The sequence below is a fragment of the Galendromus occidentalis genome, unplaced genomic scaffold, assembly GCF_000255335.2.
Source record: "Galendromus occidentalis unplaced genomic scaffold, Mocc_1.1 scf7180000077530, whole genome shotgun sequence".
NCBI classification, from domain to species: Eukaryota; Metazoa; Arthropoda; class Arachnida; order Mesostigmata; family Phytoseiidae; genus Galendromus; species Galendromus occidentalis.
In genome coordinates this window covers 493,771-518,238 of record NW_003805518.1, presented here as the reverse complement: position 1 = coordinate 518,238, position 24,468 = coordinate 493,771, and the positions used below count along the sequence as shown (strand labels likewise).

At 51.5% G+C, this 24,468-nt stretch overlaps 3 protein-coding genes across 3 annotated transcripts; 2 read left to right on the top strand and 1 right to left on the bottom strand.

The window, feature by feature from the left end:
* Positions 1-6,846: 6,846 nt before the first annotated feature.
* On the bottom strand, positions 6,847-12,437 carry LOC100901707 (tetratricopeptide repeat protein 37). Its single transcript, XM_003748359.1, has 16 exons — positions 12,278-12,437; positions 11,876-12,103; positions 11,571-11,722; positions 11,266-11,478; positions 10,959-11,148; positions 10,590-10,873; positions 10,208-10,454; positions 9,839-10,091; positions 9,460-9,751; positions 9,181-9,374; positions 8,461-8,921; positions 8,072-8,340; positions 7,754-7,983; positions 7,432-7,628; positions 7,070-7,234; positions 6,847-6,992 (listed from the first exon to the last, which is right to left on the bottom strand). Exons 1-16 carry the CDS (start codon positions 12,435-12,437, stop codon positions 6,847-6,849), a joined length of 3,681 nt encoding a protein of 1,226 aa, XP_003748407.1.
* A 4,372-nt stretch (positions 12,438-16,809) lies between these two features.
* LOC100901230 (WD repeat domain phosphoinositide-interacting protein 3) lies at positions 16,810-18,548 on the top strand. The gene is made up of 2 exons (XM_003748275.1): positions 16,810-17,710; positions 18,399-18,548. The coding sequence occupies exons 1-2, from the start codon at positions 16,835-16,837 to the stop codon at positions 18,546-18,548; spliced, it is 1,026 nt and encodes a 341-aa protein (XP_003748323.1). The 5' UTR covers positions 16,810-16,834.
* A 3,438-nt stretch (positions 18,549-21,986) lies between these two features.
* Positions 21,987-23,177, top strand: LOC100901566 (pre-mRNA-splicing factor CWC22 homolog). The gene has a single exon (XM_003748358.1). It carries the CDS (start codon positions 21,987-21,989, stop codon positions 23,175-23,177), a length of 1,191 nt encoding a protein of 396 aa, XP_003748406.1.
* The last annotated feature ends 1,291 nt before the right edge of the window (positions 23,178-24,468 follow it).

Sequence of the window (24,468 nt, the reverse complement as noted above, 5' to 3'; positions counted from 1 at the left end):
GTCCGGCCACATGCGGACCAAACATCGGTGGAGACGATGAGACAAACCACAAGATGGAATGACGACGGTGATGTCACTTGGCGATGTTCCTCCCATCACTTCGCAGCTGGGGCTCCAGAATTATTTTTTCGCTTTCGTCCGGCCCCTCCGCAAGAGGCTCCGAGAGTCTGCGGCACGGGGCGATTTTTTCAATCATGTAGTGGGGTGAAATTCTGAAACGCAGATTTAAGTCCGGGTGCTGTGGGACTTATCCCCGCAGATCATAACCGCTTTATCTCCCCTCCTTGAGCATACCGACAACCGGTATCACGACATCGCATCTGTCTCGGTCAATGCGGAATATGGCTCGTGGTACGGTTCCCGTTCGTTCTTCGCCTCGATTTCGAGAATTTGCGTTGTGAGAATTTGTATCTCAGTCTGATTTCATAGGTCGCAGAGCATACGTTCTACGATGTTGTGTAGCGTGAACTTCCCTCCAATCTGTGCTTTAATCAGGCTTCTGAGCTCTTCAATGTGGAGCTGCGGTGAATTACCGGAGCTCAGGCGGACATGGCCAGATTGACCGACGTTGCAATCCGCTCAAAGAGTATAGAAGTTCGAGATGGAAGCAGGGCCGTTCCGGAAGCCCCGAGGGAGCCCTAGGGAACCCGAAGAGAATCCTATAGGACCTTCTGAGACCCTCAGGGGATTTCATGGGGTCCCTAGGGGGTTTCGTGAGGGACAGCAGTCAATTCGAGCCTGCAGCTCCGCGCACCATACTCGTTGAGGTGTCGTTCTCACGAAAGGAAGGCTTAGTGAAGGCTCAGTCAGTGTGAGTCTGCAGATGGCGTGCAAACGTCTTCAAGTATCCATGTCCTGGGGAGCTCTCCAACATCACCTGACTGCTCGCAGATTCCAAGTTCGGCTCGGATTCAGCGACGGAAGGAAGAAACACTCGTCATTTTTGGCCGGTCGAAAGTGGTGCCAGCACCGGGTCCGTGGATCGGAAAATTTTCTGAAGGGGGAAAAGTCCGGAGTCAGTGCTTCCGAGGAATGAAGATTCTCTTTATGGAATATCATCGCCTCCTCTCGCCGGGGAGGAATACACCGTGTCCCACGGCGTTTGATGAATTCCGTTGTTCGAATTGAGCCATAGAGAAGAAGCCAAAGAGCGCTTTTGTGGGAACGGCCGCCGATTCGTGCGCTTACGACCCGTCAAATCATAACGAGCAGCGTCCGTGATGCATCGGATTCCTCACAGCGGTACCCATCGGGGAAGCACTTCCGGAGCTCAAATACACGGCTCAGAGCCGCAGAGCAAGATCGACGCATGTGCTTCATTAATGCTTGATGCTACGTGAAAATCTGGCGATCTTTTCCTGGACGTCAGATACTTTAGCTGAAGAGAAATTGAGTACCGCGACGAATGGAGCGCACGACTTTTGGACCGGACTGCTATTTCGATTTGAAAGCCGTATTTCTGCTTCAGATCATCTCGCGACCACGAGAGATTCTTAGCTCTCGATCCTCGAGTTGATTGTGTACGGAACTTCAGACATCGATGCCAGTCGAGATCGCACCTCCGCTCCGCGCAATAGAAACGTCTAGAGTCGTTCCGCATCGGACGAAAGCGATTCGCATTGACCCTTGAGGAACGAATGAACAAAAACGGTGCCAGAAAACTGTTTTCGCCATCTCGGCGTAACAATTCAATTTTTCCAACGTTCAAAGCATCACAATGACGTCGGCCGTGACAGAATATAAAAGGTAACGTTATCTTCTGGTCGCTATGGCTTACGTCACGGGGGAGACACCGTGTGGAAGAACTGTCCGGGGGCATATGGATCTTCAAACGGTCATGGAAATGATCAACCGTGGTTTCGATATCGACGACAGGTGCACTTGCCCAGAGATCGTTCTCGAAGACTTTTCACAAAACTCTTGGAACGAAGATGAGGTCTGTCGGTCTATATGTGGGGCGCTGCTGCCTGGAGCTAAATTTTTCGAGATGTTCCCCGGTGTGCCGAGGACTTCCGAAGGTGCACGGATATAATAATGCCGCCGCTTCAGTTGCCTCTCCGATCGCGTAGAGCTACCATTGCCGAATCGCTACTTCTGCCACACGCTCTTGACCCCGAAGACGGTTGCTGCCGCCGCTGCGGCGAGAGTTACTCAGGGAACGTTTAGGAGGCCCCGTGGTGGCATCTAAGAAAAATCGCAAACAACCGTTGTCTTGAGAAATGAGCTCATCGGTTAACGCGGCGGCTCCGAAATTTCAACTATCAAGAGCCAAGATGATCGAGAGCTCTCCACCGTTTGAAGTCCAAGAGCGAGTCAGAAGGTCCGACAGCATCTTAAGAGTGCTCGTCAAGCGCACAAAAGTTTTCTGCCGGATTTCTTGACAGCCTGAGCATATGCGATGAGTCCATAGCGTCGCAGACACCTCCACAGCCGCTCAATTCTCTGGATATTACCGGGCTCGAATTGATCAGGACGTCGGATCGGGGCGCAGATCGGAGCCCGTTCTAATATGAGGGAAGTCTTCTTTGTCAAACCGGGAATCCCTCTGATTAGACATTTTGCTCGAAATTTCCGAGAAAGTCCCGAGCCAGGTACTCCCTGGCGGAGGATATACTCGAAGACGCCTGATAATATTCTTTCCGAGTGAGTCAGGTATCGCCTGACGGAGGAAATCACGGGCATATTGTGGTCATTTTAAGTAGACGTCGTTTTCGGACGCAGTACTCGAGTCTTTCAAGATGCGACTTGTCCATGCGATTCCGAGGCTGTGGCGTGCAGATTCACCTGCGTTACAATTGCAGAAGTGTCTTCATGCGGATACTCTCGCCTTCATAGAATTATACATGGCAGAGGTTTCGATTCACGAGCAAAACACCGGACAATTGCGGGGGAATGATAAGCAGCGCGAAAAAGGGAATCTGTTCGGTTCCAAAGAAATCCAGATGATGACAGCGTTCCAGCGGCAGACTTGAGTTTCTGCGAAGATGCACGGAAGGCGGATTGAAACGCCACATCAAATGGTCAACAACACGCTATCCGATCGTAGACCATGAAGAATATCTGAGCTGGATGCGTGTGTGCCCATCCAGTGTAATAAACTCCGCATTCGAAACAAGAATCACGAGCAATCATCAATTATGATGGAGCGTCATCTATCATCACCATCAGCACAATCATCGTTCATTATCTTCATTCTATGCATCGATGGCGAGCGACACGCAGCCGACGCGGTCCGAGCTGATGATCAGAACTCGAATTCCCCGTACCGCACCAGCCACAGCGGCAACTCCGGCTTCAATCGCAGAGACTCAGTCTCAAGAGCGAATCGTGAATCCAGAAACATGCTCGCAAGAAATTGTCTTGACAACCTCGTCCCGAAGAGCCACCGAAACAATCGTTGACGCGGCCCCAAAGACGTCGCCGAAAGTATCTGGCTGTAAATAATGTGTAACCACTAGAGAGAATAGCGATCATCTCCGTGTAGAATTTCGGGGGCGGATCTTTCCAGGCGTTCGAGGGTCTCGTTTTCTTCGTTTCCCCCTATTCTTAGGATTCCCAGAAACATTTGAGAACTTTGTTCGTGCGACGTTTGAGTCGACCTTCGGAAAGCCAGTGACCTGAGCTGGTCCCTCAGAATAAGGAATCCTTATCGGCGAATTCGGTAGCCACAATTTCTGGAGAATCGTATCCGTACCGTATATACGAAAGTCGATCAAGGATCCACCCGGAACCCTCGCCTCGTGTTTCCGCCTCTGTCGGTACTCGTTCCCTGAAATCGCCCTGACTGGGACATCGAGAGGTAGACCCTGGATGCGAGGTCTTCGAACGTTCACTCGATGAGGCATGTTCGGCGCTTTGCCATCAGTCTTTTGAGCACTCAAGTATACACCGCAAAAGTGACTTCTATCAGCGAGGTTTCTAAATGGAAGCGAGGAGACGTGACGTCAATCGGTGGACGGCTCCCTCTTCATCTGATGTCGAATTTCGCTCGTGGGATCGCATCTAATTTCCCAGCCGCCGCATTCGTCGTTTCTTCTGATCTGGATCTTAATTCGCCGGGTCTCTTCTGAGCGACATGCTGAGGCTGCTGCTTTCTGATCCAAGTACGTTCCTTCAGCTTCCAGAGAGTTCGTCGAGCGACAGACTCTGTAGGGTGCTCCTGAATCCGGAACCAAATCCTTCGAAAGCGCTCGCAACTGACGCTGTCGGAGGCGGTAGCTCTCAGCTCTCGGCCTCGATGAGTTTGGCACGGCGAGGTCCATTCTGGGAATGCTCCCATCGAATAGGCTGAGGCTGGACTTTGTCCCCGGTTTGCGGGCTCGAATGTAACGTTATTCCCGCAGCTAGGAATTTACGAAGCTTCGGAACTCCATAAAACGCATTTTCGAAGCACAGCCCAGGGAAGAGCTACACCCATGTGACGCGCAATCATTTAGGACGACCTCGGCGCTTGACGCGGATTCTGGGAAGACTAGGGTCCAACCTTCGGAGCGAAGCATATCCAAAACTTTGGAAAGGGAAAATACAAACTCAGGCGGGATAAGGGATCGTCTTTCAAAATCGACAGTTTACACATCGGGGATGTTTTGACGTTTCGGAACTTCCCCGAAAAACACCGAGCTTCGACAACGACTATGATGTCTAGTGAGAAGAACGGCTTCAGGAATCCGGTCCGATTGCCGGAGTCTCGCCGGTCCCATGATAAGCACGGCGATCAGCAAAATCACTCCGTCGGTATTCGATCCCGGCTTTTCTAACGGGTCTTCCCCGAGGACGCGCTTCTACGCTCACGATTTTCTGTGCGATGTCCTTGGTGACATCATCACATCTTGGACTGGAAGGGGGGGGGCGGGGGGAGCTCGTCCTGAGCGGTTGAATTGCTCCGTCTGACGCGGAGCTCGGAGGAAAGGCCCGAGAGCGACTGCTCTCAGCCGATACCTTCAGCGATCAATTCGATTTCGTGAACAACAATGGTGGCGGCTGGGCTGGGTCCAAGTCATCATGAACATCCCGAATTTTCGAGCATGACCCAGAAATAATGACGATGAGACCTCTGTCCAGTGCTGCCGCCTCGGGAAACGGTCCGGGAGTTCACCTATCTGGAGTCCAATTCATCGAATCAAGAGGGCAGCCCCACAGAAAAACCGAGAACGCAATTAGAGTGGCGTCCCTGATAATTTATTCTGTGACGTGACCAGATCAGCTGATACCGTCTTTTTCCTCCCGAGATCATGTATACCCGCCCGGCAATCGACGGGAGATGGTCTCAAGGTACTGTCTCTGCCATAACAGTTTATATGTTACAACAATGGCCGCAGTCCGCCAGAAAATACAACAGATACTTTCCCCAATGATTTGTGGCTGTGCGAGGATCGACCGTGCCAAATGCCCTTACGATCGAGTCGTTGGCGATATATTTGACAAAGTTTTGACACAGGAATAAATCTGTGCTGAGGGAGATATTTATGGCATCGACGCAGAGTCGAATCGAATCGCGGAGCGCTCCCTCTACAACTTCGTGACTGGGAACAAGGAGTCATTCAATTCAGTCAGTGATCCTCTTCCGCACCGGAGTCAAACGCACAGACAAATGAACGGTATGCGAAGTCTGGCCCGAATCAAGGGCTCAGCCCGAAGACCTGAAACGGGCTTCACCCAGCATCGATAATCGGCAGAGTTCCTGTATCCAAGTTTCCCTCGAGCTGAAGAGAGACGACACCGATCAGACTGTTTACAAAAAGGCGGATTGACCAGACGAAGTGAGATCATGGCTGTTCCCCTGAATCAATGAATAGACGCTAAGGAATCATTCGCATATTCTTGTTGTACAACAAGGATCGAAGGGTGATTAACATGTTGAAGTGATGCCAGTTCCAACGTCTGTCAGAGCGCGGCTCGTTGAGTAGGTGCGTTTCTCCGGAACGAGTATTTGAATTAACGAATTCTATGGAGAGACGACTTTGATCAATGACCATCTGCCGTCCAACGACAGACTTTGATTTACCGTCTTCGATGAGGAGCGCGGAACCAATGAAGCGAAAAACTCGCACGCTTTGTGCCTCGACAAAGTTCTATTAGTTTGTATCTTTCGCGAAAACGTGTTTTTATTACGTAGATACCAAGATAGGATAATTGTACGGAATTAGACATCCTGCCCGCAATGTTGGACATGTAATCATCGAATACACTCAAGCTGGGATTGATTCAATTTCTCCTCCACCGAGATCAATCCCCCGACCTATAGCATGAGCGATCACAATACTTGACCGAGGAGCTTCGCAAAGCAGATCCTGATGAAGATACCCGATTTGTTCTTACGCTGTGGATCCTGCAAGGCTGATGGCGCAGTATGTGATTTTCCAGGAGAAAACGACATTTTCATGGGTGCGTTCCGTCACGAGAGCAAGTCTAGAGATGCTAATCGGAGCGTCGCGTCTCTTATCGTGCGGAGTCCGCCTTCCCCGGTGGAAGAGATCTCATGCTGCTCCGTGCTCCGTGTAGGCAAATCAGAAACTGAGACTTTGCCTTTCTATTCGGGAACATGGTCTCACGGTCTGAAGCCCGGTAAACTCGTATCACGTCGGAACCCTCAAGTCGAGGACAACATATTTCTTTCTCGTGTACGGCCCATATGCCTCGCCTATATTCATATCGTATCTTCAATAAACACGGAAGCTGGACACAGGGAAGTAGACCCTGTTCTGCCCTGATCGAGCAGCGTAGACGTCACGAGCGAACGCCTGTAGAGCGACATCCTTGATCGAAAACTCGCCATCTATGGGGGGACACGGAAATCATCGGGTATAGATTTTATTTCGCTATTTGGGCATCCGTGGGATATCGGGTTCAATGGGGACTGCTCTTGGTATGAGATCCGAGTGCGATGGCGGCATGTTGGCTCTCGAGAAGTTTCCCGAGGGAACTCGTCGCGGGAAGCCCCTTCAGACAGCGGCCGTAGAGATCCTCCGAATCATTCGCCAGAGCCCACATTCCTGATTCGAGGTAGACAGATGTAAATGATCGTTGAAGTGAATAAGCGCCGATGCCGATTTGCGACGAGGAAACTGACCTGTCAAGAAGAGTCCTGCTTCTGAGCGGTGATCCGTCTTGAGTAGAGAGGTCGCCTTCGATAAGAAGGTTTTGTCGATTTTCTTCTCCTCCATCAGAAATAGGAGCTTCGAGCAGACCTCCGAGGCTTTATTCGCTTTGCTAGGAGCGAATTTCGAGGGCCCACCTGGTATCGGCAGGAATGGCCATCGATGGAACAATTAGAAGCATATTCGAGGAGAGCATTCACAGGGATCATGGTGACCTGCGTGCTATCCTGGACGCCAGACTTCTCGAGTCTGGATCCTCCTTGTTGCAGCGTTTAATCATTCCATGTCAGGATAGTTCCCTCTAACCCGAGAGAAGTGGATTCCTATGACTCACCTTTGCTCAGAACGTTATCGAGATCCTTGACGTTGTCGTACAGATCAACCCAAAAACCTGTCGGTGAGTCTTGCATCATGATTATGACGTTCCGCTTCTCTATCGATAAACAAGCCCACTTGAAGAGCAGCCAGTGCTCTACTCTGTCGGGGAATTGTCTCACTAGTTTCGACGCTGCTCGATAAGCATTCCTTTTCCTGGAAAATCGAGGGTCAGAAAATAAGCATATCTCGTGCATTTCGTTCATTGAGCAGCGAGAGTCACCGGGAGAGAGAGGATCGCCAAGGTTCCGAAACTGTACGCGAGGACACTCAGGACTGACCTGCCGGCCATCAAGGCCGCCACTACGATGAGTCGGAGACTCTCCCGCTGATAAGAAGTTTTTATGAACTCTGTCAGCCGCAAGGACGTCTCAAATTTCCCTTCTCCCAAGAGGCACTCCGATAAGCGTCTCCAAGCATCGTCTTGTCGGGGATCTCTTCGCAGCTGTTTCTGCAAGCTTTTCTTCCTTCCCTGTGAAAACGTGGTCGTCGATGAGATCCTTGGCAAATACTGACCCAGCGCCCAGGACATCCATGATAAGTCCGGGCGAGTCGGAGATAGAGGAAGGGTCCGATGCTGATAATATACCGAGTCTTACCTGAAGCGTCTCAGATTTATATAGAACTTCCTTTAGTTTTGGTTCTAGCTCCACAGCTTCCTCACGTCGATGAGATTCTAGGGCGATGTAAGCTCTCAATCGTTGTTTTTCAGGGCCAGGTAGATCTCCAGAACAAATCGAAGAAGCTTCATCGATTCCGCCGTCTCTCAGGAGGGCCTGGGCGAACATAACTTTGCATTCGGGGTTCTGACACCGAGAGATAACCCGTCGCGCTTCGACCGTCAGTCCGTGAGAAAGGAGCACGTAGCCTGAACAGTCATTCGAGGATTAGTGATGACACATACGTACACTCTGATCCAGTTTTCGCCGAAGCGCGATCAATACTTCGTACACAAAAGACAGCTGGGAGGTCAGGAACTCAGGCTTACCTATAGCCGCGCAAGCCGGATGCTCCTTCTTGCAATGCAGGGCCCGTTCGCAAGCAAACAAGAGCTCCTCTGTAGCCTGACCTTGCATCGCGAGATTACATATTATTGCGTGGATAGTTGGTTTCACCACGTTAGAATGTCTGTATAAGTCGCAGGCGTCGAAATGGCCGACGGTAGCGGCCAGCGTAGCCTGACCGAGCCAACATTCTACGTAGAGTGGATCGGCGGCCTGGGCCTTCGAGAAACACTGATTGGCTTCTTTAAGGAGATTTTTCTTGATGTAGAGGAATCCAAGGTTGGCCCAGGAGGGCGCATGATCCGGATCGATGTTGAGGGCTCGAATGAAGGCCGATTGGCATACTTGCACTGAGCTCCCAGCTCGAATGGAGACGACGCCCAACGCGTTCCAAAGGTTTGGGTTCTTCGCGTCGAGCTTTATCGCACGTTTCAAGCAAGTAATCCTGCAGAGAGGTCAGGGAACTTTGTATCATTCCGGAATACCCAGCTAGCAGCCTCCCAAGTGAAGACATCTGCTCGTGATAATAGACCGTAGGCACGGGGGATGTGATGGACAGCGAAGGCAGCGACCATCGGTCTACTCATTCCTGGAGCCCGAATCATCCATTCGAAAACCTGCTTACGAATCCGGGCTGCGGGAATGTCAGCGAGCTTCGTCTGATCTGGGGTACTCGAACCGCAATCGGATTCCGATGAACTCACCCGCGATCGAACTGGTGCTTGTAGACGTATACCAATGCCAGGTTGTGCCACACACTGCCGAGATTGGGATTTAGGGAGATGCAACGCAGGTAAGTGTTTTCGGCGAGCGAAACAAGTTGCATATCTTTGATGTCAACGTCCCCCTCTGATAGACCGAACAAGGTGCGCGATTTCATGTCGACGGGGGCGCGAATCTGCATACCGATATATTCGCTCAGACACTAATCGAATACTTCCGAATAATTTTTTTTTCGTAAGAATTCATCCACGTCGAAATACCTTGAGGTTATGGACTCTCGCCGTAAGCAGAACGTCCCCGAGTAGGCTCCAAAGGCTAACGAGATCGCTGCGCCCGGAACAAATCGACGTGGCTGCACTCAGAAGAGCCTTATTGAGCAGAAGTGACGCTGGCTCCAAAAGAACCTCCCTCAGACGGATACCGGCTAGCAGTAGACAACATTGACCCAAATCGTGGGCGCTGATGATCAAATTCGGATCCATTTCCAGAGCGGATTCAAAGAGTGATATGGCCTCCTCGTATTGCTCCTGATCTCGAGTCACGCACGCCAATCTGGAGCAAAACATTCCGAATGCCACAAATGGTCCCGATGAGCCCCGTTAAGTCTATGGGGATTAGCCATCGTCGCGAAAAACTCACCGGTAAGTTATGAAAGCTTCTCGGACCGTTCCCGTCTCGATGCTTTTCCGATAACAGAGGACGGCGGCTGCTAAACTTTTGCGAGAGGCATAAGCCTCCGCTAGAAGTTCCCAATTGAAAGACGATGGTTTGAAGGAGGCGAGCTTCTGGAGGAGCGCAACAGCATTCGACGGGGTCCCTATCTCTAAATAATGGATGCCCAGCTCGGCGAACGCCCAATGATTCCCATCGTGGATGACCCCGTCAGATGTGACTGGAGGGAATTATCGTTTTACACTATGGGCGCGAGGAACGCGATCAGACGCAGAACGGAGAAATCGAAGAGGGGCCTGTCGAAGTACCCAGGTGATTGGAATGTGGCCTACTTACTTGATTCCAGTAGAACCCGATTCTCGTCGTGTCTCTTCAGAGCTCGCAGCGCGCGACTCAAGGCTTTCCCAGTCCGGGATGAGTTTCGGTTCAGGACGAAGCTCTGCTGTAAACATTTCGAAGCATTCTCTGGGTGTCCCGATTGCAAGTATATCTCTCCAAGGAGCGTCAGGACCTCCGTGTTTTTCGGGTTTTGGCCAAGAGCGGCCGAAGCGATTTTCAGCGCGTCATTGTGGCGTTTTTTGAACTGAAACATGAGAGTTATCTGCTTCACAAGCCTGATGCTGAAGGTAACGGCACATCGCTGCGGAGGCAACTTCGCCCCGGGAGAATCCATCAGGGAGCCATCGCTCGTGAGTCGAGTTCCCGAAGTCCTACCCACCAGCAGATAAGAAGCAGCAGTCGGCATTCCGACCTCGCTCAGCTCCGCATTGGAGAGGCTTAGATCTTCATTCAAAGCCATACGAGCTCTCAGAGCCCACATCTTGTCGTTGATTCCAAGCGACTCCTTCAGAGCATCAGCAGCCCGTCCGGACTCGATCAGGCTCCGAAGCCGTAATGAGTTGTCACGTGGAGCTCCCAAGGTTTCCGCCTTCGCGAACAGAATGAGAGCTTCCCGATGTCTGTCTTGCTCGTACAAAGCTCGAGCCAAGATGGTAAGAATATCTGGAAGAGGAAGTGCTCTCCAAACTCAAGAATATTACTCCGTAGATCAACGTAACATTGAGGCGAAAGAGGAATGCACTCGTACCCGCGGCGTTTGATTTACAGTTCTTCAAGGCCACTTTGCTGTGAGTCTCCACGTCCCGGAAGCGACCCGCCTCCAGGAGGCCGGTGAGAAGCATCTTCCAGACTTCGAAGTTCTGAGGATTCGTTTTGATTATTGTTTGGCAAGCTGCCTCCAACTTCGAAACGTCTCCACACAGCAGTGAAAGTTTAGCCTGGAAACAAATCAGTGAGGAGAATGTGAGAGTCGGATGTTCCTTTGAGGAAAGCGTGACTGGGATGAAATAGAGGATTGATGAGCGCTTGGTTGAAGTGAGGCACTCTTAGCCGACCTTGGCGGTTGCGAATTCCATCGAAGAGTTTGGGTTCGCATCGAATAGCTCCGCGAGATCCTTCAAAGCGATGACAGCCAGGCCGGATTTTATGAAGATGTGCACGCTCAGCTCGTTCTGATGCGCCTCCGAGATCAAAGTTCTCGCAACCGCGAATTCAGTTGCACACTCGGAAGCCTCCAGCCTAGCGAAATATTCGAGGAAGAGGTTTTTCTGCGGAAAAGTATGGGAGTCGAAAGTTCTTCCCCGAATCCTTGTGTCGATACCCCGCAACGATCCGTTTCCGATCGTAGTTAGGAACGCACCCTCGTATCATCTTCGATCCCCGGTAGGAACGAGATTTTCCTCAAAACCTCCAAGTCCGTTTTGAGGCAATCCCTCTGAACCAACGAAGCTGCCGCCCTTGCTGATCTCTGCTGAACCATGCTGTCGGTATCCGCTTCCTCCACACATTCGCCTGGAGTGAGACCATAGGGTAGTTGGGGGAAGCGCGGACGAATCTTGGAAGGGCGAAATTTCCAGGGAAAGTAAGGTAGATGGGGAGGAACAAATGAGGAAAATACATCGATTAGGTTGGTCTGATGAACTTCCGGCGAAGCCTCCAGCTTACGTAATAGGGTCCAGTCATTGGTCAATTCGGCTTTCTCTATATTCAGCAGGACACGATTCTTCGCGTTGAAGTTGAACTCTAAGGCTTTATCCAGCGCCTTCAGATATAGCTCGTCATCAAGACCAGGGTATTTCCGGAATAAGCGAAGCAGTCCCTGCCATGGAGCTTCTTGATCTGGTTTGACTTCAGCTGCGCGTACAAGTGCTTTCAACGCTTTCTTAGAGAGATCTGCAAAGTCTCGGGCTCGGTGAGTATTCAGGCCAAAAAATCGATGTCTATTCCGAAGATGACACGTCGATCTCTCTCAATCGTCTCTGGCGGGTATCGCGTAGAAGGAGTGTTATCCTCGGAGAGTTTATCCGAGTTCTCCAGTCAAAGCGCGCGTACTCCAGACTTCCTCACCTGCATGGGTAGCCGCTGTTGCGGCAGCACCCAGTATCAAGAGTGCCGTGAAGTGGTCTGGTTCTTCCCGGAGAACACTCTCGCATGATTCGATGGCCCTGTCGCTTTCCCCGAGATCGAGCGCCTGACGAGCCTCTTTGAGTAGAGCTTTGCTACCCATGTCTGCGTGCTGTATGTCGTGTCATCTGCCAGACGTAGAAAGTTACGATGGGTATTCCGGTGTATGATGCGCCCGTGTATTTCCAACTTCAGGGAAAGCTTCGAATCAAATTCCAGGACTCGAAAGTTTCCAGAGTCAATGATTGAAGAGGGTAGGGAAGCAGCCCCGGAACTCCGCGCCCAAATCGAGGAATTGAAAGTCTAAAACTCGCGAGAAGTAATGAGCGATCGTGAATTCTCTCATCAACCGGCCTGAGGTGAGAGATGGAATCTGCGACGACCGAGCCACTCGCTCCTCTAATTCTCTTCTTTCGACATCGATGGAAAAATCGTCAATGATCGACATGGAGTCCTATAGTTTCATAACTGCTAGAACATGAACACGGTGAGCTTACAAAAGAGGTTCCCTCAGACAACTCGAATAGAATCACGGGCGAAATTCTCTCGACAAGAACCCAAAAGTACTTCACTTTTCCTCTCCGTATCCCGTTTCTCCACTCTTTGGAACCGGCTGAATGTTGTTGACAAGCCATGTCAGTAGCGGAGCCGCCGACGAAGAACCGTGGCGCGTTCATAGGAGACCAAACTTACCGAATGATATAATCATATCGTACGGTACCAAAAAAAGCTGGGATGATTTCCGATCTGAATCAGGTCGCTTGACTCCCAAGTCCGGATTCGGGTATCTGCCAGCTTTCATTGTGTCGATGTCTGACTGAGTAGAAGTGGTCATTGCCACTGACAGAATTATTGCTCTCCATGTTTTGTGGGCATGTCATGGACGGTCACTCGGAATTTTTTCAATACCTCACTATCACTGAACTTTGCGGGATCCTCCTTCGTATGAGTATATTGGAAGGAGATTCAGTGGTCCCGAGTATATGTATGTACAATATGTAAATGCAAAATTTCTCTCAACCAGAGAGTGGGTTTATGGCTTTGCAGCCCTTGGCACGACGCGGAGGATGGAAACGACCGTCAAATGGGGTTCACACCTGACGTTGTTTTCTGTCGTTAATATCGCAGCCCTGTTCGTTATACTACGGAGGACCACAGCGCAGACACGGGTAGCTCTTTTGGGGAAATGTGGACGGTCACTCTACGATAGCCGGGCTAATCCTCATACATTGTCAGGATTCAACAGACGGGCTTGATTCGATGTAAGAGATGCGGGCCCCTTCTCGCCGGCTGAGACTCTGGTCGGGCTTGCCGTTTTCAATACCAACTTCGTCAGGTTCCAAGGGTCTTCTTTCGAATGACCTTATTTCTCATGGCTGCGCGAGGATTCTTCAGCGAACGCGAGAGGGAAACGAACCCGAAAGGATACGGTGGCCGAAATGGCAGGTTTGGGAATGAAACGTAGGCTTCAACCACCTTCCAGTTGATAAAGTAGAATCTCTGAGACCCGCCCCCATTGGAAATGAGGCGGATTCTGGGCAATCATATGTGCAATCCGAAGTGCCGAACATTGGGAGCTTCAGGGTCATAGGCAGCAATATGAAGGTTCTTTTCACATATGCGGAACAAGAGGGAACATTTATTAGATCTTACCTTCACGTCAAATAACTTCGCCTTGGGCCCCAGAATTTCGATGCATGAAAAGCAAGGCACCGTACAAATACGGGATCTCCATCCTCCATGTCCGGGGCAAGTACATTCGGGAACCGGAGAGACACAGGCCAACTGTTTCTCAGAGGGAGTTCGGAGACTGATCTTCCGAGAGAAGTATGATCGCGGGGCGCGCTTGGGGCGCACCACCGTGATGAGTTACCAAGTCCCTTGTCTGTTGATTCGGTATCGATATCGGGCGCAGGAGATACTTGCTTCATCCTCCTCGGAGAAAAATCCCAGGGTCCGGGAAAAAGTTAAATATGAAGCACGGGACGGACTAGAGAGCGTGACTTCCGTCTTGTTTCGACACCCGCCCCGTGAACTCTTCCTCAATATTGTACATACGAAAAAGAGGGAATGGATGATCCGAAATGATTTAAGATTTTTGGATTATCCTTCCCCGCTGTCTCGCCTCAGCCTGATTCGAGAAGAATCATGCGCTACGACTCCCTAGAGTCCGGGAAGTGCTCGACGCCGCGCTGTTTGGGCTCACGATTTCCCGACCGTTTTCGCCTGAAACCACCGCTTGGCTCGTTGCACGCGTTGGCGCGGCGCTCCGCGCGAAACATAGTCGCTGCTGAGGGTGGGAAAAGGGGCAGTTCATCCAAAGCCCCAAGATCTACGTGGACAGCTCGATCAGATTGAACCGCAAGCCGCGCGTTGGACTGAGGACTTGAGCCTCGGGAAACTTCATCAGTCCATCGGGGAAGCGCTGCAAGATCGACTGAGCCGTTGGCGGAGAGATAGACAACTATCGTACTCGCTTACAAGATTTCCCAATCAACGGCGGCAGGGATGACGAATCCACTGAAAAGCCGTATCTGTGCATCGCTCGTCGCGCAGTCTAATCTTCCATTTGAGACTCTGTCGCATCCCAGCCTCGAGCAAATATCCCCATGGGCCAAGCTTGGCGCCATGAATAAGTTGAAATCGCTCGGAATATCTTCGATGTCGAATGGGAGGGAGCCGCCACAGCCACAAGGACAGATCTCGGAACGCTCAAAGTGAAGGCGCGGTGTTCAAGCCGTTCGCCGACGAGTGGAGTTGGCTGCGAGAACGTTTCGTTTGCCTTACCCTGCGCTCAAGCATCCCGATCCCATCTCTCGCATCTCCTCACCAGGATCTAATGGCGAAATTCCGCGGTGAATCTGCGGCTAAGGTGCTCAAGAAAAACATACGGAATTCGCTCGAAGCGTTTGATCTAGAGCTGAGCGATATACGAGGCTTCACATCGGTCCTCTTGTACACAATGATGGAGAAAGGTGATAGCCAGCGAGCTGAAAAACCAGCCGTTTTATCATCAGACGTGTTTCGCTCATGGCATCTATCTGGCGCCGAATGCGACATTGATTGGGAAGGATTCTCGGAGGACGATGAAGGAGAGATCTTCGAGACTTATTACAAGAGGCGGCGGGCAGCGATGAGGGACGTCGTCCATGGGATGGAATGAGAAGCGTTAGGTCGATCTTCCTTAACTACTTCAGAAACCATCCGGAATACGATCAGCTCAAGCGGATCCCCTCCCGGAATGGAACGACATCTCTCCCAGACATCCCTGGTCGCTGGAGAGGCACTCTCAAGATGCTCGGAGATTTCAAGAAATCCCTTCCGGTGCCGCGTAGTTTCTACCAAGGACATTGCAAAGTCTTCTCGGTCTCGAGCGTCGAGATCGAGAACCTCGAGGTGATTCTCTCAGCACTGAAGCTCGCCAAGAGGAGCATAGAGATATCATCAGAGGACACGTCCACTCGGCGTCCAATCTCCGAGGTAGATGCGGTCTGCGATCGGCCCCTCCTTATCGAAGCCCTCGATCGCTTGCATCACCGAGCTGACACTCGGTGGATCAACATTGACGGGTACTCGTGTGCGAAGATTTCGATCGCGGGTCAACCAGCGATTCGGATGTTGCGCTGCGGCACACCATGACGAGACACAGTGTTCTGGAACCTTCGGATATTCACGTCACTCGCCGCGAAGCACGGGATACTCTCGACCCATGGAGCGCAGTGTCGGCGAAAGGAAGCTGAGTGTGCTTCCCGCCTCGAGGGAGACCCGAACCGGAACCCGAAGTCAACCGACCGTTGACAACATGAGCCTTTGCCATCAGTGGGGGAGTCTCTCGATTCGATGCGATTGCCCTGCAAACTTCAAGGATGGCTGCTTTCGTCGTGACTTTGCTCTCGTCGTGCATTGACGTATAATGTTAGCGTGATGCCAATTCGAGCTCGGTGGTCGCGCGCCACGACAGTCAGTTGGAGAGGCAAGTTGGAATCTAAAGCGTCGATCACACCGACTCTGAACAAGAAGAATCTTTCGACCACAGGGATGTCGGCCGCACACTATGACGATCTTCGCTCACTGGTACGGCGGAAAAAGCTCGCTCACGGCCTGAACTTCGCATCTGTGGCCGAATGGTTCTCTGACACAACAGCTGTGATGGTGCTATTCGGACGACGTCGGCTCCCTCGGCTCAGTCAACGACGATCATTGTCCGACGCATCCTCGGATCTCGCGGCCTCATCCAGGTACTCATTGTCATTCCAATTTCGTTTTTTCTCCGGAGAAACTCGATTCGCTTTTGCGCCTCAATCGCAGTCTTCTCCATTATCGGTATGGTCGGATCTCGGATCAGCTGAGTGAGACTACTCGGGGCTTGTTGATGTTGTGCCCGCCAGTTGTCTGCTTCGGCGGCGCAGTGCTGGCTGCTGCTGTTCTACCAAAACAAGTGAAGGCGTTGTTTTCACGGCGTGACAGTTATCCGTGAGACGCAGCCTAAAGACAGTCGGCATGAATTGGAGCTCGGCCGAGCCGAACGAAAACGGCTTGCTCTACGTGGGATTCAACCAGGACCAGGGATGTTTCGCATGCGGAACGGAATCCGGTTTCAGAGTGTACAACACCGACCCTCTGGACAAGAAGCAGAAAGAGGATTTCCTCGATGGCGGCATCGGCTACATCGAGATGCTCTTCAGGTGTAATTACCTGGCTCTTGTCGGCGGCGGAAAACGGCCGCGTTATCCACCCAACAAGGTTATGATCTGGGATGACGAACGCAAACAGATCGTCATAGAGTTGGCTTTCCAGACAAATGTGCGCGGAGTTCGCCTACGGCGCGACCGGATTGTGGTTGTGCTCGACACTGTGATCAAGGTTTATACATTCACCCAGACCCCTCAGCAGCTGCACGTCTTTGAAACGAGTCCCAACGAGCGAGGGCTCTGTGTGCTGTGTCCATCGTCTTCAAACTCGCTTTTAGCTTTTCCCGGCAGGAAGCAGGGACAAGTGCAACTCATAAATCTCGCACAGACCGAACAAGCCCCTCTCGACATACAGGCGCACGATTCACCGCTCAGCTGCATCGCTCTGAACACGCAGGGCACGCTACTTGCGTCCGCATCGGAAAAGGGAACTTTGATCCGCGTGTTCGATACGCAGAGCGGGACACTGCTACATGAAGTTCGTCGGGGAGCGAACAACGCGACTATCTACTGTATAAACTTCAATTATAACAGCTCGATGCTCTGCGTATCCAGTGATCATGGGACCGTGCATATCTTCTCATTGGAGAGCGTCGAACAGCAGCGGAAAACGAGCAAATCGTCCTTGACGTCTGCCGTACTCCCGAAATACTTCAGCTCGAAATGGAGCGACGCCAAATTTCAGGTATGCTCGGATACGTTTCACAAATTGAACACGTTTGAGCTATTAAAATAGGTCGCTCCCCTCTACCGGGACTAGGTCGGGCCCTGGATGAGTCCTGTCGCGGGACTGTCTGCAGACGATCTTGAAACGGATGGGACGGAGTTCGGACACGAAATGGCCGGCAGGGTGATCCGGAGCGATGCAAATGCATGTTTGTTGTTTCGGCAATCATTCACGTACAGTCGTTCTTTCAAACTAATGAATCCTTCCGGAAAGGGATCCCATTTGGTGGTCCACAAGTAGATACTAATCGTAGCGCGGAGTATCTCTCGTTGGGTAATCAAAGCCGTCCAAACACCATTTGAGTTACCGAAAACCGGCTTGCTATTGTTTACTCGAATCAGGGAGCGATTGTCCGCTCTCGACAGCTTGGTAAAGCCCCTAGACTCCTGATCGTCGTTCGAACGATCGGTTCTGGGCAGAGCCCGAGATTGGTAGTGATTATAGGTGCGCCGGGTCTTCCCGGCAAAGATTCCGTCACTCTCGGAATCAGCGTTGAGGGCATCCGGAGTAATCCGATATGAGTAGAGAATGGATGACTCCACACGTAGGGTGAAAGTCCGATATATCTCGGCGTGAGACACGTCGTTGAGTGTCCCCTCCGAAAAGTTGGGATTCCTCTCTTAACCCTCGCTTTTTCAACTTACAGGTGCCGGATGGCTCTCATAGCATTTGCTCATTCGGTGTGGATGGGAACTCTGTGATTGCCATCTGCGCAGATGGCTCGTACCACAAGTTTGCGCTGAACATCAAGCAGGAATGCAGTCGAGTGTTTTACACGCAGTTTCTTGATTTATAATGTGTAAACGAGTGTGTGATGTTTAGGATGAGCACAATAGCGCTCGAAACACTCTTTCGCAACGCAAGAATCGTTATGCAGGCATGTTTCGAGCCGGGTAATAGATTTTTTATAGACTCCGAACGAATTTCCACAAGCGGGAGGCGTCGGGGAGGGAGGGTCGTATAATTGGGACAACTGAAGAAATGGAATTTCGCAGAGATCCGAAAGAGTGCGATTGTATATACGAGGGAGCGAAACGGAACGAGGGCGAACGTTATTATATGCTAATAAACGTCTGAACTCGCTGAGAGGAATTTTAAAGGAACAATGTATCATGGGAGCAACTCGGACGGAACGTGAATTCGGTCGACCCAATAAATTATTAATTACCGTTTGTGGCTGAACGTCTGGCTAAACGCAACTCTTGACTTTCCAACACTAGTATCACCCTCACCCTACTCTTTTTCGAGATCGGCTCGCGATTCTCGGCCTCGATCCTTCGCTCAACTGTGGAGAACTTCCATACGCTCCTCCAGCTGATGGAGCGATCCAGGGGAACTAACACGGCGGAACCTGGGGTGAGAATCACCTCCAAAACGGGACTTCCTGACGTATCCATGGCATTTTCATCTGGACGCCGACCATTCGAGAACCTCGAAGGGACAATTCGATTTTTTTTCCGTATTTTCCGCGGGCGGTCCTATCAGGAAGGTGATTATCGTGGTTGGCGTCTCCTTAACACCGGAGGAATTCTAATCCTATGAGAGCTCGTATGAGCGAAATATATGCTCGATTTCATCCTGAGTTCTCCAGAGTCGAATATAAGATCTGCAGATTTTCAGATCATGCCATGACCTAGTGAAAACAGGATTTCTGTTTTCGAGAAGAAGCCTCCTTGGTTATCCGTGTATCACAATAGAACTCGATGCATATATTCCCGAGCTGGGGAAGATAACAATTATTTCTGAAGAGAAAACGAACTCGCCAGAATACGAAGTTCTGCGTGGAGTGAGCCGCCAAACCCTTCCATCAAGCAGGCTCTCGTCTCTCAGGAGAAATGCCTGAGTCCCATCGCCGAGGCGACAAGAAAGGCCGCCGGAGGAGTCATGATAAACAGCGGGCGGCAGCCGAAGTCAATCAGATATCGCAATCCTCTGAGGAGATCCAAGTTACCCCGTCAGCAGCCGCAGTATCCGCGGTGCCGGACTTGAAGGACATAATTAACGTTCCTCCGCCACCACAATTCACAGCGGTAAGGATTTCTTCCCCCACAATGTCTAGATTCGCTGAGAGCTAAGAATATGTCTCCACCGATTGAGTGACGCCTTCTGGGCACTATGTCAATAGGAATCGTTGGCCGCGAAGAGCTCGATGATCAGAGGAGCCCAACAACCGACACCTCGACTTTTGCGACCGTCCGCCGATGTATGTAATGACACTTACCAGGAACATTACCTGGGATCGACTCCTCATTTAGCTCCAACACCCGCAATGGATCCTAATCTGGTACCACCTCTGGGTCCAGCGCTCGCACCGGGGATGAATCCCATGATGGGTTCAGCGCCTGGAATGCCGCATCAGCAAATGTACAATCCGGGTCAATATTGGCCGCCTCAATGATATATTCCGACCCAACAAATACAATAATTAATTCCTTTCTTTGGTCCGGATGTGCGGTTCTTGGACATTTCGAGACCCTTATTCCATCTCGGATCGATCGATTTATCGAGCAAAGATCCGGCGGCTCTCAAGGAACTCTTTCCGGAGTGGAAAATTCATTATCCGACCGCGAACCGAGAAGCAGCGGGGACCCAACCGTCCCACCGGCTGACCGCTTCCATTCCCAGTCTGCGCGAGCATCCCAGTATTAGTATTGGTACCGTGTTCGTCAATAATCCGGCTCCGGTGCGCTCGACGAGGGGGACACCTGGAATGCGGTGAGGGGCTGGCGGATAGACGCAAGTCCTCCTTCGACACAGGGGGTGAGGGCAGTCGGCTCTCGCGACCCTCGGAGGGGGCGGGGCAATCGTCCCATCGTACGCATTCGCTGCTGCTACTCCTTGGGTCCTCGCCGTTTCCGACGTTTTTCGCAGGCGCCGAGCGCATGGGCGCTTGCCGGGCGTAGAATTGAGAGGGATTCTCCTGCGGACGCTCCTGTTCTCCAAATTGTTTTGAGCATGTTCTGGAACCGGAACATGGATAAAGTTCCGTGATCTGTGCTTAAGACGCGCATGAAGACATCTTTCCGCGGGAACTTCGTCATTTCACCCCCGCTCACCTAAACTCATTGGAGTCGCACCGATTGCCCGAGGTCGGCGTCAAGCTTAAGAGCGGGAGATCAACACGGTGTACCAGCGAAATTACCGACGTACACGGAGTCCCGCGTTGGGCGGATGAGTCGGTAGAGAACTTTCACGAGTCATGGGCGGACGAGTCGGCAGAGAACTTTCACGAGACATGGGCGGCTGCCGATCCTGAGAACCGCAGAGCATCCCCAGGATGCTCATCTGAGGCTAGAATGGTATTCTGGGTGAGATGACCGTAGATTCCGAAAGATTCGCCTCTCCCTATTGCAGCCCCTGGCGAAACCGCGGAGATATCCGATTGGGCCCCATTGAAGCGTGATTCAAAGTGGGCGTGCACATTTCCAGCAATGGGCCAAGCATTACGCGATACGCGAGACACCTAGGCCGTCTGGGGGACAATGAACCGCCGTGAATGACGGCTTCGCTTCGCACTCGGCAGTCCTTCAGGATACGACCCAGAAAAATCGGCAATCGGTCTTGAGCATATCAAATCATACCTAATTGTCTCGCTTCTCAGAATGCTGAGAGATCCTGGGACCAATTAGGTATCTCTGCGTCAGGTCGGAGCTCTTCTGAGTTCGAGGCGCTCTCTCAGGAGCTCGCTCTCATTCTCTGAACTATGCCGGTACTTAAGCAACATCCTCGGCTCAGAAATCCGCTCTTAGCCGCCGAAGTTGTTCTCGTCTTATTCTTTTTCTCTGGTTCTTGAGGGATCGACGCCCTCAGTCCCATAAAATCGGAATCCATCGACATCTAGCATTTTTCAATGTGTGTTTTAAACAAGCGTCCCGATGATCTCGAGCCCCGTGTAGTGGAGGGCGACGACGAAATCGACGACGAAATCGACGATGAGCCTCAGCCAGCTCCACGAGACAATGAAGCGGTCGGAGAAGAAGACGAAGGACTCCTTGCTGATCCCTCAGCCTCATACAGCGATTTCGAATGCGATGAGCCTGCAGTGGATGACATCGAATTCCCTTGCTATAGCGGATCTTATCAATTTCCCCGCCCTTCGCCCACGGAGGTCCCCAGATTCCCGTGCAATAGCGGAGAGCTTCAGTTGCCCTGCCGATCTTCGACGGATGACACCGAACTCCCGGGTCACAGCGGGGCGTTTCAGATGCCCTCCGGATCGTCGAGTTTGGAAGCAATGGAGAACAGCGACAGTGAAATCGAAGACCCGGACCCGGAGCATCCGAACCCGTTCAAGAAGAAACGCGTTCGGAGGCACTGCCCTCCCAATACCCTAGCGCCCGTGGATTCGCAGGACGCTCCAGGGGAAGCCGATCCAACACGACGGATTACGCTCAAACGCACGTGCACGAGATCTGACGACGCCGATCTTCCCCCGGTGAAACTTCTAGGAATGCGGGGAAAGGTTCCGAAAGAGGTCCGAGAAGAAAAACCGCGTATACCGTGGAGCGAGCTCAAGAAAAACATCGATTCCCTCGTAGGAAGAGTCAGTGCCTCGAACGTGAAAGAAACCGTAGCGGAACTCTACCAGGAGGACCTCGTACGTGGATGTTTCGTACTCGCCCGGTCCATCATGCAGTATCAGGCTTCCTCGATGGCGTCCACGCACGTGTACGCAGCGCTGATTGCCGTAATCAATTCAAAGTTCAAGGAAGTCGGAGCGTTGATCCAGAGAATGATAATTCTGCGCTTCAAGATCAGCTTGCGTGAGGCGGACAAGTTCATGTGCATCGCGACGGCGAAATTCATCGCTCATCTCGTGAATCAACAAGTCGCTGATATACTTTGCGCTTTCGAATTCCTGAGCTTGCTTCTGAAGAACCCGACTGACGACTCGATCGAGGTTGCGATCGTTTTGCTATCAGAGGCGGGACAAAAACTGATTGAATCATCTCCGAGATGCGTCGACGCAGTAATAGCGAAGCTGCGACACCTCATTTTCAGGGGCAACCTGGATATCATGAGCCAGCACCTGATTGAACTCGTGGTCATAGCTCACGAGAACGGCTTCAAGATCCATCCCACGATCATCCCGGAACTCGACCTCGTTAAGAATAAGCATCGATACACTCACGTGATCATACCGGGACAAGTCATAGACGACAATGAGCGTCTGAACAAGTTCATTCTGGACTCTCGATTCGAAGACGACGAGGGAACTTATCACGAAATTTACGAAATTATCCGCAGGAGCGCTCCGCAAATCGAGGAGGAATCTTCGTCCTGTGACTACGATTCGGATGAAGGAGAGCCCACACCGAGAGCTTTACCCAAGTGGTCGCACTTTGAAGAATGTTTGAGTAACTTGAGGACCTTACGAACCCCGGGGGAAGAACCGCGGTTCTCACGCTACATGAGGCGCCGTTGATGGTCTCCGTAGAGACCGTTCGAGGTGGCTCTCTGCATTGCTCGTTCGACACTTCCGCCTCATTCAAAGAAACTCCTAGAAGCCCCTCTGAGGCATGTATGTCAAGCCCGATGAAATTGTGTGTGGCTTGGAGACGAATAAATTCGACTGAAATAACGAAACTTCCCGAGAAGTGAATATCTTGAAGATCTTTAAGTCGGAACGATTACAATAGCGAGGATTTGGATCGAAAACGCAAGATTCATTTCGTACTGTGGGTCGGATGAGATCAGGTCTGAGATCCGTTTCCCCAGGGAGCTCTCGATGGGCAATCGTCGAGACTTCCATCCGGGAGCATGATATTCGCCTGGAATTGTGTATTGATGACGTAGAAGTCCATGGGAAGATTCTGGGGTCCGTCTTGAGGGCTAGAAAACACCGTGGCCAAGCCACCGCTCCCGCGTCCCGGGTCTCCCCTCTCACCGATGGTGGAGTGTACAGCTGAAAAAAACTTATCCTTTCCCACAAGAGCGTGAATCTTAAAGAGTTTCGAAGTTTACTCTCCTTGTCCTCCAAAATGACTGATACGTTCGACCAGTATGGGTGCATCTGACGGCTCGCAAGTTTGATGTGATTCGATGATTCGAGATTTCTCGTCATTCTCGGTCAGTCTCATGACATAGAATCGAAACCGATACTCGGAGAGGAAATTTCCGCGCTGGTCTAGTCACGAAGATGTGAATCCGATGCCTTCCTGTGGATGGACCATTTTCTTCCGAATATTTCAGAAGTAACACGCCGGAGGAGCCTCCTGGGGCGCCACGCAATCCGTCCCAATCTTTTCAGTCCCCGTTTCTGAGTGATGAACTGCGGGTTCGAAAGATGTCGTCACCCTCGACCTCGACACAGTCGTGGCCGAAATGAGCCGGCGGTTGACGGGGGCGGAAATCTTCATCGTTCTTCTAGAGGGCAGCAGCGCAGCGGTACTCAGAAGAGCAAACGAAAAAAAATCCGGAAGGTCTCGAGTCGAGCTGTTCGCTAGAGAAGAAACTCGGTCTCGACGACCTGGATATCTTTCTCTGTCTGTTCGGAACCGATGCGGCTCATAGTCCGTCGCACGAAAAATCGACTTCCGATAAATACGATGTCCCGGGAACTGTGCCCCCCACGAGCGGCTTTCTCTCCTCGATATTGATTTGGCAAGACAACGATCACCTCCCAGAAGCTTCTTGGAATACCGCGCTCGATCCGAGGCACGGTTGGCAGTTCTAGGAAACTACACGGAATTTTCTCTCGACGCTGAATGTATCAT

Excerpts from the sequence above, each read along its gene's own strand:
- LOC100901230 (XM_003748275.1), top strand. The coding sequence starts at position 16,835 with ATGAATTGGAGCTCGGCCGAGCCGAACGAAAACGGCTTGCTCTACGTG. Across the intron at positions 17,711-18,398 it reads GGAGCGACGCCAAATTTCAG|GTGCCGGATGGCTCTCATAG; the intron begins GTATGCTCGGAT and ends TTCAACTTACAG.
- LOC100901566 (XM_003748358.1), top strand. The coding sequence starts at position 21,987 with ATGGAGAACAGCGACAGTGAAATCGAAGACCCGGACCCGGAGCATCCG.
- LOC100901707 (XM_003748359.1), bottom strand. The coding sequence starts at position 12,437 with ATGGGTAGCAAAGCTCTACTCAAAGAGGCTCGTCAGGCGCTCGATCTC. Across the intron at positions 11,149-11,265 it reads TGGAATTCGCAACCGCCAAG|GCTAAACTTTCACTGCTGTG; the intron begins GTCGGCTAAGAG and ends ATTTGTTTCCAG. Across the intron at positions 9,752-9,838 it reads GAAGCTTTCATAACTTACCG|ATTGGCGTGCGTGACTCGAG; the intron begins GTGAGTTTTTCG and ends GTTTTGCTCCAG.